Source organism: Babesia bigemina, scaffold Bbigscaff_76753 (genome assembly GCF_000981445.1).
Source record: "Babesia bigemina genome assembly Bbig001, scaffold Bbigscaff_76753".
NCBI classification, from domain to species: Eukaryota; Apicomplexa; class Aconoidasida; order Piroplasmida; family Babesiidae; genus Babesia; species Babesia bigemina.
Genome location: NW_012237333.1, coordinates 3,852 through 20,737, shown reverse-complemented (window position 1 = coordinate 20,737; position 16,886 = coordinate 3,852). Strand labels below are relative to the sequence as shown.

Below are 16,886 nucleotides of genomic sequence, written 5' to 3'. Positions count from 1 at the left end.
TTACCCACTTTTAATGGCCCCTTTACCCCCTCTACTTCGGTCCCTAATCCACTCTACATCGCCCCTTAACCCACTCCACATCGCTCTTTTACCCACTTACATGGCTCCCTTATCCACTCTACATCGCCCCTTTATCCACTCCACATCGCTCCTTATCCACTCTACATCGCTCCCTTACCCACTCCACATCGCCCCTTTATCCACTCTACATCGCCCCTTTATCCACTCTACATCGCTCCTTAACCCACTCTACATCGCCCCTTAATCCACCCTACATCGCTCCTCTACCCACTCTACATCGCCCCTTTACCCACTCTACATCGCCCCTTTATCCACCTTACATCGCCCCTTAACCACTCTACACCGCTCCCTAACCCACTCTACATCGCCTTTTTAATTACACTTACCATCCCCTTCATCACCTCCATTAACCTTTCTGACTGCCCCGTCACCTAATTTTGCAAAATTTCATCGTCCCCTAAAAATTGCCTAAATCGTCTCCAAAAAATTACCTTAACCAAACTTGACCAAATTTTTGTCATCTTAATTTCCATCACTTCCCTCTCCTCCCTCTTCACCTTCCTTAACCTCCCCGGTGGCCCTGTCACTTAATTTTGCAAAATTTCATCGACCCCTAAAAAGTGCCTAAATCGCCTCAATAAATTTAACTTAACCGAAGTTGACCAAATTTTGGTTATCTTAATCTCCATCACTTTTCTCACTTCCCTCTCCACCTCCCTTTACCTCCCTGACTGCCCTTTCACCTAATTTTGCAATATTTCTTCGACCCCTAAAAATTGCCTAAATCGCCTCCAAAAAATTACCTTAACCAAACTTGACCAAATTTTTGTCATCTTAATTTCCATCACTTCCCTCTCCTCCCTCTTCACCTTCCTTAACCTCCCCGGTGGCCCTGTCACCTAATTTTGCAATGTTTCTTCGACCCCTGAAAATTGCCTAAATCGCCTCCAAATAATTACCTTAACCGAACTTGACCAAATTTTTGCTACCTTAATCTCCTTCACTTTCCTCCCTTCCCTCTCCACCCTCACCACCGCCGCCCGCCGCAACTACGTCTCCTCCGTCAAGGCGCTCCTCACCGCGTTCGCGGACAAGGTCGGCCAGGAGTTGCGGGAGTTGCCGGCGGAGATTGACAGGGATTTGACGATCGGGTTCAAGGGGTTGATGAAGACGTTGGAGGATGGTAGTACGTCAGCTAAAATTACTGGGAAAGAAAATATTAAGAAACTTAGCGAACTTGCAAATTTGCCATCTGGCACCGGTGAGCAGAAGAAAGAGGCGTTCAAAAAGTTGTCTGAAAATTTCAACTCATTTTGGAAGCCAATCAACGAATACATTGTCCAAGAAATCAAAAGAGAACATAAAGAAATCATGCTACAAAGAAATCCACCAGTTCAAGTCGGCGACAGGGATCCACATCATTATGCCGACAATCTTGCCAAAGTTCAACAAAAATTGGATGACCTTCTTAACCATCTTAAAAATGTCCCTGATGATAGAAAATACCTCTATGATAATAAATTCACCTCCCTCCTCACCACCCTCTCCTCCTCCCTCCACCTCCTCACCCCCTCCCACTTCGCCAACCCCCGGCACCCGGAGCTGCTCGATGCGGTCAGAGCGGGGCTGGAGGGGTTTGTCGAGCAGATGGAGCGGGTGTATGTGAACGGGTATGATGGGCATGAGGAGAGCATTAATATTGATAAATTAGTTATAGATGGAAGTAATAACGACAAGAAATTGACGGATGACGGCCGAAATTTGTCGAAGGTATTTTTGACCATCATGAACACTATTTACGACGATCTTCACAAATTGCATTTCGAGTGCGAGCATTACTGGAAAGATAACAAACTTTGCGAAACACAAAAGGAGAAAGACAATCCGCTCGGTTTATACCTTAAACGATGTGGTTACACAGTCGCCAAGAAAGAGACATCCAAGGACGGCGAATCGCAATGTAAGACAGGTGTCACTGGTGGAGTAATATTCAGTAAGCTTGTAGCAACCACTGCAAGCACATCCGGTACGTACAAACTTATTGATATCACCGAAAGTATTGCAACTCACCTCAACAACTACAACGACGTATGCCACCTATCCACATTAACATCTAAAAGGCACCCATGTTCAGTCTACGAAATGCTCTGTTGGCTGACCGGACTCCCGCATAATCCGGCATATTTGTCGTTGCGCGCTGACGCTCTACCGTCATTGATGCAGTCAGATAAGCCAACGACGGATAAGGATGACGACATCGACATAGACTTCTATGACCACACGTCGCTATACATTGATACCTACCCCAAAAGGACAACATACAGCGATATCGATACGCTGATAGAATACCTGTGCTCTCGATCATATGATGTAATAACGTGTATCGCTGGCACTGGAGACGCTGAAACGGTCTATGGCAGTGACTTTTGCAACAACGCCATAAGATTGCATTATCCGCAAAACGGTAGCGATTGTCTTGACATGTTGCTCGACATTCTGCGTCGATTGTTCTTACCGCTTAAATTCTTGCAGCGGCAGTGCGGCGTAAGCGTATTGTACAATGGTTGGCGCCAATGTTACTACGGTAGAGACGTCTCCACAGCCAACTGGCCGTGCAAAGAGCATTCTAGGTCAGAACCTAAGTGCGAGTCAAATTGTCAAGCAAAGTGCGAACCAAATTGCCAAGCAAAATCACCACTAATGAGCTACCTAAACGACTGTCTCCCGGGTCATTTACCGCATCAGCTGACCAAAATAGGTTGCAAAGTTGAGTGCTCCACGTGCAGTGCTAGCAAACCAGGAATGCCTTGCTTGACTCCCCTAGGTTTCAAAGGTTTTTCAGGAAGCAAACGTGCAGGTACAGACATATGTGACGTCCTTGATAAATGGTTCAATATACACCATTTCAAAGACATATTCTGCCTCAATACAAAGACGCCTTCATCGTTACCAGAACACTTCGGTTTTGCTTTGTCTCTTGCTAAGAACCTTAATGATAGCTACACGACGCAAAGCAATAGCATGGAAACCGTTAATGATAAGTTCAAAGGCGCCATGAAAAGTGTGTCTATGAAGCTGTATTCCGATCCATCCAAACTTACGCAAGCTGTGACAAACGCATATGGCGCGACGTCAATTAGACATTCCGATTGCAGTCAACATCTCATGAACCTTACACGTGATGGAATATGCGCGGATGCAGGAGTGTACTGCGCTCCGTTCCTCTACTCACTATGCAGCGATTACTGTACCTACCGCCGTAGAAAGCATGCTGGCACATACCTTTCCTGGGCAGTGTACCTACCATGGAACCTATGGAACTATCTAAGAAGTCTTTACGACGAATTCTGTGATATTGTATGCAAGAACTGGGGATGCCGGTCGTGTTTGAACAGCGATACCTGCAAGCCTGGAGAGCATGGCATTTTGGACAAGTCGTGCAAATGTTCCACTGTTGTAGACTGCGGAGGTGTGTCCCCTACCCTTTACAAATACGGCTTCGTATTCGGCAACGCTGGAAACCTGAAGGTACACAAAAACACATGTTTCCAATTGCGTACTCAATTAATGAATGTTTTAAAATCATCATATTTCACTGACCTGTTCAACGAGTGCGACGAATTCATATTCACCATCCGCGCTCCCTTCTTCTGGACCACCGTAGCCCTCTGGCTCCTGTCTCTGTTGTACCTCATCCACATCATGGTCATCCGCCTCGACCTGCTCCACATCAAATCGCATTTGCATAGTCCCTCGAGTCATCGTATAGCTGCTCAATCACTACTCGCCGCTGCACGTGTTAACAAGCTTAACAGGGTGTTTTATCTGCAGCCTTAATCGTACTCACGTGTTCACTATCTACACTCACCTAGCATATCACCTACTCACCTATACAACTAATTGTTGTCTAATGTTCTGTATCACTCATTAATCGTTGTATGTGATTGTGTAGTAGTTAACTAAAGTGCTGACCAACGTGTTGACCGACGTGCTGACCAACGCCATGACCAGAGTGGTGACCAATGTGCTGACCAATGCATTGACCAACGAGGTGACCATAGCAACTGACCAGAGTGGTGACCAAAGTGTTGACCAAGGTGCTGACCAATGTGCTGACCAGAGTGGTGACCAATGTGCTGACCAATGTGCTGACCAATGCCATGACCAGAGTGCTGACCAAAGTGGCGACCAACGTGCTGACCAATGTGCTGACCAACGTGCTGACCAATGCTGTAGCTAAAGTGTTGACCAATGTGGTGACCAACGTGTTGACCAACGTGCTGACCAACGTGTTGACCAACGTGCTGACCAAGATGCTGACCAAGGTGCTGACCAATGTGCTGACCAGAGTGGTGACCAATGTGCTGACCAATGCCATGAGCAGAGTGCTGACCAAAGTGGCGACCAACGTGCTGACCAATGTGCTGACCAAAGTGGTGACCAAAGTGCTGACCAATGCCATGACCAAGCACCTGACCAAGATGCTGACCAAGGTGCTGACCAATGTGCTGACCAGAGTGGTGACCAATGTGCTGACCAATGCCATGAGCAGAGTGCTGACCAAAGTGGCGACCAACGTGCTGACCAATGTGCTGACCAAAGTGGTGACCAAAGTGCTGACCAATGCCATGAGCAGAGTGCTGACCAAAGTGGCGACCAACGTGCTGACCAATGTGCTGACCAGAGTGGTGACCAATGTGCTGACCAATGCCATGAGCAGAGTGCTGACCAAAGTGGCGACCAACGTGCTGACCAATGTGCTGACCAAAGTGGTGACCAAAGTGCTGACCAATGCCATGACCAAGCACCTGACCAAGATGCTGACCAAGGTGCTGACCAATGTGCTGACAAGAGTGGTGACCAATGTGCTGACCAATGCCATGAGCAGAGTGCTGACCAAAGTGGCGACCAACGTGCTGACCAATGTGCTGACCAAAGTGGTGACCAAAGTGCTGACCAATGCCATGACCAAGCACCTGACCAAGGTGCTGACCAAGGTGCTGACCTGCCACCTGACGAAGTTAAGGTCACGGCAGCGATGACATGGCTACGGCAGCGATGACTGGTTACGGCAACGATGAGATGGACACGGCAGCGATGACATGGTCACGGCAGCGATGGCATGGTCACGGCAGCGATGACATTGTTATGGTCACGGCAGCGAGGACATGGTCACTGCAGCGAGGACATGGTCACTGCAGCGATGACATGGTCACGGCAGCGATGACATGGTCACGGCAGCGAGGACATGGTTACGGCAGCGATGTCATGGTTACGGCAGCGATGACATGGTCACGGCAGCGATGACATGGTTACGGCAGCGATGACATGGACACGGCAGCGATGACATGGACACGGCAGCGATGACATGGTTACGGCAACGATGAGATGGACACGGCAGCGATGACATGGTCACGGCAGCGATGACATTGTTATGGTCACGGCAGCGAGGACATGGTCACTGCAGCGAGGACATGGTCACTGCAGCGATGACATGGTTACGGCAGCGATGACATGGTCACGGCAGCGATGACATGGCCTAAGTGGTGATTATTATCCACTCTACATCGCTCCTTTACCCACTCTACATCGCTCCTTTGTCCACTCTACATCGCTCCTTTACCCACTCCTCATCGCCCCTTAACCCACTCTACATCGCCCCTTAACCCGCTCTACATCGCTCCTTTATCCACTCTACATCGCTCCTTTATCCACTCTACATCGCCCCTTACCCACTCTACATCGCTCCTTTATCCACTCTACATCGCTCCCTAACCCACTCCACATCGCTCCCTTATCCACTCTACATCGCCCCTTTAACCACTCTACATCGCCCCTTTATCCACTCCACATCGCTCCCTAAACCACTCCACATCGCCCCTTTATCCACCCTACATCGCTCCTTTAGCCACTCTACATCGCTCCTTATCCACTCTACATCGCCCCTTAACCCACTCTACATCGCTCCCTTATCCACTCTACATCGCCCCTTAACCCACTCTACATCGCTCCCTTACCCACTCTACATCGCCCCTTATCCACTCCACATCGCCCCTTTACCCACTCTACATCGCTCCCTAACCCACTCCACATCGCCCCTTACCCACTCTACATCGCTCCTTAACCCACTCTACATCGCTCCTTAACCCACTCTACATCGCTCCTTTACCCACTCTACAAACCTCGAATTACCTCGCCATAATACCGCTATGACCTCTATAAACCATCCTAATAACTTGTGCCTTGTCACCCTTCACTTCCTTCCACCTCTTGCCACTGCCAAGTCCCATCATGTTCGCCTTAACTCCAAATCCCTCGAATTACCTCGCCATAATACCGCTATGACCTCTTTAAACCATTATAATAACTTGCTGATGCCGACCATTCACTCACTGACGATGCTACTAAAGAAGCCTTGGATGGCATTGACTCCAAGCTCATTAGCCTTGGTCACCTGGCTGGACAGCTTGGAGGATTTGTTGGTGAGAGTGAGAGTGTTAAGAAAGCCGTTATATATGCCATTATCGCTGTAATTAACAGTAATGAAGAGCTTAAAAATGATTACTCTTCTCTTGTTACTAACCTTTCTGAGTCTGTCAACTCTGCTGGCCAGGCTGATGACACCGGTGAAATTGGTCAACTTAAGCAGAAAGTTGATGAAGAAATTGCTAAAATCAGTGCAGAAATTGAGCATCTTGAAAAGCAAATTAAGCTTCAAAATCCTTCTCCTCCTTCCCCCTCTCCCTCTGCTGACTCAGCCAAATTGCGGTCCAAGTTGGAGGCTTTGGAGAAAGTGGAGAAGCTTTGTGATTTCTATACTAATTTTAATAATCCACAAAATGATCCTAAAAACCTCCTTGTTAATTTATGTGACGGCCTTCAGACTTTCCTCGGTTTCTCCTCTGACTCCAAAGGCTACACTGGCTCTGGGATTGTGTACTCCGACTTGGACAGGCTGTGTGACGGGCTGATGGGATTTTTGAGTGGTGTTCTCAGTAACATCCAAGACCATTTAGGGCAGCATAAAAATGAAATTAGTGAAGCAATTGACACTCTTAACAAAAATAAACACGCCGGTAAAAAAGGTTTTAATGATGCGATTGTGAAGGTGGTCGCAGGGGTGCGGGGGTATAATGAGAAGGTGAAGAGGTCGAATGAAGATATCAAGAATCCCATTAGGACACTATTAAGACAGATCGGCGAAAAAGGTGAGTTATATAAAGGGCTTAACGCTTTGCAGGTTCCTGATGCTCTTCATCAAGCGGAAGAGGCGGCGACCAAGGCTGAGAAGCTGGTGGAGACATACATTCAAACGTCGAAAAAATTTGAAACTGAACATAAATGCACAACTAAGCACATTAGTGATCTCAATTCAAATTGCCAAACTAATGTAAATCATGCGTATAAAAATGTTATGTATGAGACTAAGCGCTTGGAGGAGTTGTCAGCTAAGGAACTCCAGGACATGAGGGAGATGCTGAGTCTAATAACTTCGACGCTGGACGGTCTAAGAGACAACATAATTGCACAGATTAACACACACATAAATGAACTCGTCAACAATCTAAAGGGATTGGTTCAAAACACGATACTTAATCCGCTTAACGACATAAATGAGAAGCTGAAGGAATACATTCAGACGCTGAGAAAATGGATTGAGAAGACAAATATTGACATAGATTTCACGTTGAAAATTGTCGAAAAAATATTGAACGAAGTGAATAGCACTGGAGGGGCCGACAAATTACAAAGATTGGAAGAAGCTATTCAGTTGATTGAAACGGAATTGCAGAGCAAAGTTGCGGAGTTGGATACATGGAAGCAGGCAGCCGGGAGCGCTGTTAGCGCGGCGAAGGAGAAGTGTAAGACAATTGGTGAGATGGTTGAGACTACAGGTAACACAGATGATAAGATTCATGGGTTGGCAAAAGATATGCAGACTAAGGCAGAAAAGCTTAGGGTGGCGGCGAAGGAAGTTAAGGATAATATTGAAGGATGGGTAAAAAGTGCTCTAACGCAGGTGAAGGATATGGACGAGGCGCTGAAGAGGGATTTGAAAAGGATAAAGGACAAAATCAAAGAAGAATTCTGGAAGGAGGTTGAAAGATTGAAAACCAATGAGCATATAGACGAATTGGATGAAAGAGTGCGCGAAGGATTGGGACTACTTGAAAACGGCATAAGACTTAAGTTGAAAGAACATGTAAAGAATGTACTGAAATCGATTGAAACGCAGGTTGGGAATATTAACGGAAACGCTGGTCTGGATGGATTTGTAAAACACATAGAGAATCAATATGCAACCAGGTATGCTGGTAAAGCTTTTGCAAGTATAGTAGATGGGTGGTTAGACGATATTTTGGGAAAAGGAAATAACATTGGTATTGGTTCAGTTAAAAAGTGGATAGAGCTGTATGTTGACGCCAGGAATAATGTAGACACTGTAAAAGCGGCATTGAAACAACAAATAACGCTTAAGATCAGTACAGGTGTAATTGATATTGCTCAGAAGAAAATTGAGCAAGTAAAATCTGGCATTAATGATAACGTAGCCGCCGTAAAAGACGCTTGTGAAACATTTGCTAGCCAGCTTGAAAACAAGATGAAGGCAGGGAAAGGAATTAATTTTTTTGTTAAAGAAATCAACGAAGCTATCGAAAAAGATCCGTCAACTGGCACCGGAAATGCTACATATAACGCCAATCTCACGCTATCCATTCATGCAACACTAATAGCACTACTTTCCAAAGCCAATCAAGTTGCAAAAGAACTCGGATTGTTTGCAGATTTGAATGGCATCCGTCGTGACACACCGGCTATCAAGAAGGTCGACGATGCGTATAGAGCAGCAGAGACGCTCAAGAGTAATCTCAACGTTGCAACAGCAGTAGAAGGATCCGGCACATATTCTCCCAGCTCGCAAATCACACTCTCCACATATAAGGTTGATAGTCAAATTGAGGAGCAGATACACCAAGCGATAAGTGAGCCGTCTAGGGAGCCACATGTTCCGAAGTCGAAGGATTATACACTTGGAAAGGGTCTCATGGACGCCTTCTACGAAGCAGACCAGAAGCTTAAACATATCGTCACAAAGAAACAAGGCCTCGATTTAAAGGTTACTGAAGCACTAAACACGCAATTGGGGAATGATGATGAAAATTCACGTCAAGAAGGCGGTCTTGTAGGTACAGAGACAAGAATCTCCCTTCCCACTACCAACAAAAGGTTCGAAGGTTATAACACGTACGTCGCTCAAACAAAAGAGGCACAGCTAGCTCTTGCATCCGGGGACATAAATACGATTACAGCAGCTACTGGCACTCTCCCGAACACAATTAAGGAGATTGAGGCGGAAGTGAAGGGTAAGTTCACCAAAGGTACACTCGCATCAGAAATTGATGACCCTAACACTTTCCAATCCCCCTTCACCCAAATCACCGACCAACTCAACAAAATCGCCGGGCTGGTTGACAGCGCTACAAAAACGAAAACGCTGGTGGGAGGCGGAAAGGACTCAAAGGACGGCGTTCAACAATACTTGGACGCCATAAATGATATGCGTACGAGCGCCACTACTGTTAATTTCACCGCGAAGGACTTGGATAGTCACCGAAATGTCCAAGGCCTCGAGAAGATCAAGAACGAAATTCAGAAGCTGAAAGACACAAATGTTGATGATGTGAAAGATAAGCTTGGAGCTCTATGTGAGGCCATAAGAACATCGGCGAGAGAGGTCAAATCCGATTTGAAACGTCTACAAAAAAATAACTTAACCTATGAGCTGGAGGAATTAAAGGAAAATATCTACAAGCTGCAGTTGAAGTTGCAACGTGGTCCGTTAAAAGAAGCAAAAGATTTCATCGACAAGCACGCGGACGTATTCAAGAAGCAATGTATCGACACACTCACGAAGCATGTCAACGAGCAAGTCAAAGAGGCAAGTGAGAAGCTCACCTACCAAGCCCGTAAGCAGTACATTTCCTCTGTTAAATCCATGCTGGAAGCTTTTGTCGGCAAAGTTGATGTCGAGCTGAAAACTGTGCTTCGAGAAATAAATCATGATGTTCACATGAGTCACAAGAAGTTTATGAATTCCATCGGAGAGACGTTTATAAGCAAGGTTAAGGCAATCAACGATGTTGATCCGAAAGACTTCGATGCGCGAAAATCCCCGTTGAGCAGCGCTGCGGGCATTTTGAATGATGCACTGCAATCCTTATTAAAAGAGTTGAAGCAGCAAAAAGACTTTGCGCCAGACATCAGGAAAATTGATCCCTCAACCACTGCACTTCAAACTGTGCTCGAAAAGCTTGTCAAGTCAAAGCACTTCGATTCCGAATTCAGAGACAATTTAGGTGTGTTAAAAAATGCAGTGAGCGCATTTAATCCTCAAGCGTATGGTGAGGGGGAGTGCCCTCCCATTCTCGATGCTCTGAGGAATGCCTTTCCGCTCTTGGCCAAGGAGCTCGACAAGACTTACGTGAATACATACGCCGACTTACAGTTCACCGACGAGTTGATGGAGGGCGAAAAAACAATAACCAAGTACGGCAAAAGATGCGCCAAGGTGTGTGTCACCCTTCTACCCTCTTTATACGATTACTTTACAAAATTGAAGGAAGTATGTAAATCGAGCTTGAATACAACGGTCTGTAAATTTTCTAAACGTAATGATCCTATTAGCATAGGCAATTTCCTTACAACGTCCGGCTACGATGTAGCTGAAAATGAGGAGTCCAAGGACGGCGAGTTGAAACGTCCGTCTGTCTACTTCACCGGCCAGCACATTTACGACAAAATCTTCGAGACAAAGTATCAGGGTTCAAACACTATTCCACATCTTAAAACGTGTCTGTCAAATACGCGGAAGAAACTGGACAGCTTCGACATTTTGGATATCCTTGAATGCCTCATTCATCACATCGACAAGTACAATGAGGTTAGCCATATCGCCGCTGCCTCGTCGACAAAAATACCGTCTAGTATATATGATATGTTGGTATGGTGTTCAGGCCTGCCGTACAACACCGTGTATCCGACGATTTTACATGAGACATTAGTGGACATGCTCAGTGACCCTAACAAACAGAAGCCGGATGTCCATAACGGGCTCGAGTTGACTGTAGTAAATCAACAAACACAGTACCTCGATGCTCATCCGATCAAAATAACGTATGATGACGTCGTGTCGGCACTTGATCATCTTTGCTCGAAGTCCCACGACGTTCTTACGCGCATCGTTGGTTATGGTGACGCAGGCTCCGTATATGGCAGTGACTTCTGCAACAACTCATTCAATTTACATTACCCTTCGAATGCAGCTGCTTGCTTTGACCTGCTCCTCGACATCCTTCGTAGATTATTCTCAACACTCACATTTCTGTGTCAGCTTTGTAGCCTGGATGCGAATCATCACGGTTGGTCTGATTGCCAGTATGGTAAGGAATTCTCATATGGTAACCGCGACTGCGATCAGCATACTGGTGAAACAGCAGACTGCCCTCCCGGGTCACCACTAATGTTGTACCTTACTGACGGCCTACGCGGTTACCTACCTCACCAGATTAGCAACGTTGGTTGCAAGCCTAAATGTAACACGTGCCCCAAGTCAACTCCCGGTATGCCTTGCCTAACCCCCCTCGGATTCAGAGGCTTTTCGGGAAGTACGAAGAAGGGTCGGAGCATCTGTGATATGATTCGAGAATTCATAAGTCACGATTATCTTGCGGCCTTGTTATGTATGTTGCCGAAAGCACCGTCGACGTTGCCTGAGCATTATAGTTTTGTGTTGTCCTTATCGAACGGCATTAGCGTTCCCAAATCGAAAAAACACGATGGCACCGTTACACTGAACGAAGCGTTGGAATCGTCAATCGACAGCATTTCCATGAGCCTCTACACACAACCAAACCATTTCACCGATACTCTTCGTAAGGCGTACGGTGACGGAAAGGCGAATCACACGTGGCCGCATCCTGCCGCCAGCAATGCTGACTTGGCAAGCCTTTCAATGAAACAGTCGTGTATGCTTCCCAAAAAAGAACGTATTCACTGCGCCCCGTATCTCCTATCGCTCTCCTCCAACACATACAAATACCTCCCCCAAAGGCATGTCGACCATTACCTCTCCTGCGCCGTATACCTGCCGTGGTCACTTTATGAATATCTGCAAAATCTGCTTCAAGCATTCGAAAATATATCGTGCCGAGATTGGGGTTGCTCACACTGTATGCACAGCGACAAATGTAGGAAAGGCAAGCATGGTGCCGACTACGGCTGTAGATGCTGGAGCGCTGTGAAGTGCCGCGGAGTATTGGGAGTTTTCTACACTTTTGGGTTCGTATTTAAAGACGCAGAAAAATTGTTAGATGAAAACGAACAAAGATATTGCCACGACTTTTACAATCAATTAAGTAACGTCCTGAAATCGCAATATTTCCAAGACCTGTTTAAGGAATGTGACAACTTCCTATACCAAATCCGTTTCCCCTTCATGACACTAACCCTCGCCCTCTGGCTCCTCTCTTTATTGTACCTCATCCACATCATGGTCATCCGCCTAGACCTGCTCCACATCAAATCGCATCTACGCTCACCATCATCTCATCGTATCGCTGCTCAATCACTACTCGCTGCGGCACGCGTTAACAAACTGGGCAGGGTGTTTTACCTGCAACCGTAATCGTACTCACGTGTTTACTGTCTACACTCACCTAGCATCACCTACTCACCTAACCGACAAACGTAGTCTAATGTCTCGAATTACTCTAGCGGCAACATGTGAACTAAATAGCGCCTAGATTAGGTTATGACTGAACGACCAAGCAACGTGTTGACCTAGCACCCAGGCAAAGTGTTGACCTAGCACCCAGGCAAAGTGCTAAGCTGGCACACAGGCAAAGTGTTAACCTAGCACGCAGGCAAAGTGCTAACCTAGCAACCAGGCAAAGTGTCAACCTAGCAACCAGGCAAAGTGCTATGCTAGCAACCAGGCAAAGTGCTATGCTAGCAACCAGGTTAAGTGCTACGCTAGCAACCAGGCAAAGTGCTAACCCAGCAACCAGGCAACGTGTTAACCTAGCAACCAGGCTAAGTGCTAAGCTAGCAACTAGGCAAAGTGCTAACCTAGCACGCTGGCAAAGTGTTGACCTAGCACCCAGGCTAAGTGCTAAGCTGGCACACAGGCAACGTGTTGACCTAGCAACCAGGCTAAGTGGTAAGCAAGCAACCGGGCAACGTGCTAACCTAGCATCCGGGCAACGTGGTAAGCTAGCAACCAGGCAAAGTGTTAACCTAGCAACCAGGCAAAGTGATGAGCTAGCAACCAGGCAAAGTGATGAGCTAGCAACCAGGCAACGTGTTGACCTAGCACCCAGGCAAAGTGCTAAGCTAGCACACAGGCAACGTGTTGAGGTGGCACCCAGGCGAAGTGCTAAGCTAGCACACAGGCAAAGTGTTAACCTAGCAACCAGGCAACGTGCTAAGCTGGCGGATGAACCGTAATTTGGTGGGTGTTGTAGCACGTTGATTAGTTGTTGCGTTGAGCTGTGCGTTGACTGTGAGAGGCGTCCGCGTTGCCCATTGAGTCAGTGTCACGTGAGGCTGGGTGATTGGTCGCTAACATAGGCGGTCGTGAAGACCGCGGCGGGTGATCTAAGCCGTCTGTTGCGAGTCACTGGCAGGGTGGCGTAATCCGCGTTGGTCTGGTTAAGTAGCGTTTATAGGCGGCGATGTAGCGAATGTTGATATCACATTTAGGCACGTAGCCGACACGCTCCGCCAGCATGGCGCCGATACGGCGGCTCGTAGCACGGTGCTGCTGCACTGTGGGAGTGGAGCGCACGGGGATCGCTGCAATTTTGATGGCGTAGCGAATGGTAAATAAGTTAGAGTGACAGTTGGTGCTGGTCACATGCGTCGCGTCAGGCACAGCTGTGGTATCCCGGGCAGCGTGGGTGTCGGTGGCCTGGGCTGGGGGGATACAGGGGTGAGGGTGAGTGTTGATGAGGGGACTGGGCGCGGCAGTGGTACGTGTTGCAGTTGGTGAGTGCTGCTTGAGTGATTGATATGTTTGCAGGTTGAGAGAGTGGGAGGGTAAGTGGTACGTGTTGCAGTTGGTGAGTGCGTTGCTTGAGTGATTGATATGTTTGCAGGTTGAGGGGACTGGGAGCGGCAGTGGTACGTGTTGCAGTTGGTGAGTGCGTTGCTTGAGTGATTGATATGTTCGCAGGTTGAGGGGAGTGGGCGCGGCAGTGGTAGTGTTGCAGTTGGTGAGTGCTTGCTTAGGTGATTGATATGTTCGCAGGTTGAGGGGAGTGGGAGGGGAAAGGGAAGATGTCGAGAGGGGGGAGTACGGGTTTGGAGTTGTATGATGGGAAGCCGTGTATGACATGTAATAAAGAATGTAAAACGTATAACGTCTGTAATTGCTGTCCATGGTGTTGTGATGTATGTGATAAATGGTGCGGTGAATGTCGCCATTTTTATCAGTTGCGCAGATTAGGACGTCTTAACTACGATTGTAGTCCGCCAATATGTGACACCAGATGTAGGGGCAAGCAGTCGACATGTGAATGTACATGTTGTCTAAAGAAACGCTCTGCCTCCGTTCCATCGCAATCCACCTCAGCCGACAGTGTACAGCATGTCATTGTCGAGGAGAATCATTCCTTTGCTTACACTTACACGGATGAGAACTCTACCTCTTCCCGCCTCATTCCCATCATCATCGTCCCCGTAGCCCTCATCATCCTCGTCATCTGCGTCATGGTCTACTTCCGTGTCCGGCCTTTCCACAGGGTGCGGTATCTACTGCGCAGCTGATCACAATAACCTAACTGGCAACTGACATCTAATGTTATAGACAAGATAGTGATCGCGTTGATGACCAAGCACATGAGCAGTGAGGTGACTTTCCCCCCCTCCCTACTCCGCCATCGCCGCCGTCATCGTTGCCATGATCGTCGCCATCATCCTGCTCGACGTGTGCATCTTCCGCTTTCCCGTGGGCCGCAACATCCGCGATTTCCTCGTACGCAAGATACCCTTCTGCATCGCGTTCTACAGCTGAACTCAACGATTTACTGGCGCATAAATCATTAATCCAAATTCCACTGATCACCTAGCTAGCAACTGACACCTAATGTTGTAGACAGTAATGGTTGCGTTGATGATCAATGCCATGACTAACGTGCTGACCAATGCCATGACCAAGGTGCTGACCAGAGTGGTGACCAAGTTGATGGTTACGGCAGCGATGACATGGTTACGGCAGCGATGACATGGTTACGGCAGCGATGTCTTGGTCACGGCAGCGATGACAGTTGATGGTCACGGCAGCGATGACATGGTCACGGCAGCGACGACATGGTCTCGGCAGCGATGACATGGGCACGGCAGCGATGACATGGTCTCGGCAGCGATGACATGGTAACGGCAGCGATGACATGGGCACGGCAGCGATGACATGGTCTCGGCAGCGATGACATGGGCACGGCAGCGATGACATGGTCTCGGCAGCGATTACATGGTCACGGCAGCGATGAGAGTGGTGACCAACCACCTGACCAAAGTGGTAATTATTATCCACTCTACATCGCCCCTTAACCCACTCTACATCGCCCCTTAACCCACTCTACATCGCCCCTTAACCCACTCCACATCGCTCCCTAACCCACTCTTCATCGCCCCTTAATCCACTCTACATCGCCCCTTTCACCACTCTACATCGCCCCTTATCCACTCTACATCGCCCCTAACCCACTCTACATACTCCTTTACCCACTCTTCATCGCCCCTTAATCCACTCTACATCGCCCCTTTATCCACTCTACATCGCCCCTTTATCCACTCTACATCGCTCCCTAACCCACTCTACATCGCCCCTTTACCCACTCTACATCGCTCCTCTACCCACTCTTCATCGCCCCTTTACCCACTCTTCATCGCCCCTTATCCACTCTACATCGCCCCTTAACCCACTCTACATCGCCCCTTTCACCACTCTACATCGCCCCTTTATCCACTCTACATCGCTCCTTTATCCACTCTACATCGCCCCTTTACCCACTCTACATCGCCCCTTTGTCCACTCTACATCGCCCCTTAATCCACTCTACATCGCTCCCTAACCCACTCTACATCGCCCCTTTACCCACTCGACATCGCCCCTTTATCCACTCTACATCGCCCCTTAATCCACTCCACATCGCCCCTTATCCACTCCACATCGCCCCTTTACCCACTCTACATCGCTCCTTTATCCACTCTACATCGCTCCTTTACCCACTCTACATCGCTCCTTTATCCACTCTACATCGCTCCTTTATCCACTCTACATCGCTCCCTAACCCACTCTACATCGCTCCTCTACCCACTCTACATCGCTCCTTTATCCACTCCACATCGCCCCTTTATCCACTCTACATCGCCCCTTTACCCACTCTACATCGCCCCTTAACCCGCTCTACATCGCCCCTTATCCACTCTACATCGCCCCTTATCCACTCTACATCGCCCCTTTACCCACTCTACATCGCTCCCTAACCCACTCTACATCGCCCCTTTATCCATCTACATCGCCCCTTTACCCACCCTACATCGCTCCCTAACCCACTCTACATCGCCCCTTAACCCACTCTACATCGCCCCTTAACCCACTCTACATCGCCCCTTTCACCACTCTACATCGCCCCTTTATCCACTCTACATCGCCCCTTTCACCACTCTACATCGCCCCTTTATCCACTCTACATCGCCCCTTTATCCACTCTACATCGCTCCCTTACCCACTCTACATCGCCCCTTAACCCACCCTACATCGCTCCCTAACCCACTCTCCATCGCTCCTTTACCCACTCTAC

The 16,886-nt window shown here is 48.0% G+C and overlaps 4 protein-coding genes across 4 annotated transcripts; all 4 read left to right on the top strand.

The window, feature by feature from the left end:
- Nucleotides 1-1,185: 1,185 nt before the first annotated feature.
- On the top strand, nt 1,186-3,858 carry BBBOND_0005710 (hypothetical protein, conserved; the record flags this gene model as incomplete). The annotated part of the gene is made up of 1 exon (XM_012915397.1): nt 1,186-3,858. One exon carries the CDS (start codon nt 1,186-1,188, stop codon nt 3,856-3,858), a length of 2,673 nt encoding a protein of 890 aa, XP_012770851.1.
- Nucleotides 3,859-4,181: 323 nt separating this feature from the next.
- BBBOND_0005700 (hypothetical protein, conserved) lies at nt 4,182-5,063 on the top strand (the record flags this gene model as incomplete). The annotated part of the gene is made up of 1 exon (XM_012915396.1): nt 4,182-5,063. One exon carries the CDS (start codon nt 4,182-4,184, stop codon nt 5,061-5,063), a length of 882 nt encoding a protein of 293 aa, XP_012770850.1.
- A 1,332-nt stretch (nt 5,064-6,395) lies between these two features.
- On the top strand, nt 6,396-12,706 carry BBBOND_0005690 (hypothetical protein, conserved; the record flags this gene model as incomplete). Its single annotated transcript, XM_012915395.1, is given in 2 exon segments — nt 6,396-6,470; nt 6,488-12,706. The coding sequence occupies 2 exon segments, from the start codon at nt 6,396-6,398 to the stop codon at nt 12,704-12,706; spliced, it is 6,294 nt and encodes a 2,097-aa protein (XP_012770849.1).
- A 1,321-nt stretch (nt 12,707-14,027) lies between these two features.
- BBBOND_0005680 (hypothetical protein, conserved) lies at nt 14,028-14,847 on the top strand (the record flags this gene model as incomplete). The annotated part of the gene is given in 6 exon segments (XM_012915394.1): nt 14,028-14,051; nt 14,102-14,118; nt 14,178-14,202; nt 14,255-14,310; nt 14,330-14,380; nt 14,523-14,847. 6 exon segments carry the CDS (start codon nt 14,028-14,030, stop codon nt 14,845-14,847), a joined length of 498 nt encoding a protein of 165 aa, XP_012770848.1.
- Nucleotides 14,848-16,886: the final 2,039 nt, after the last annotated feature.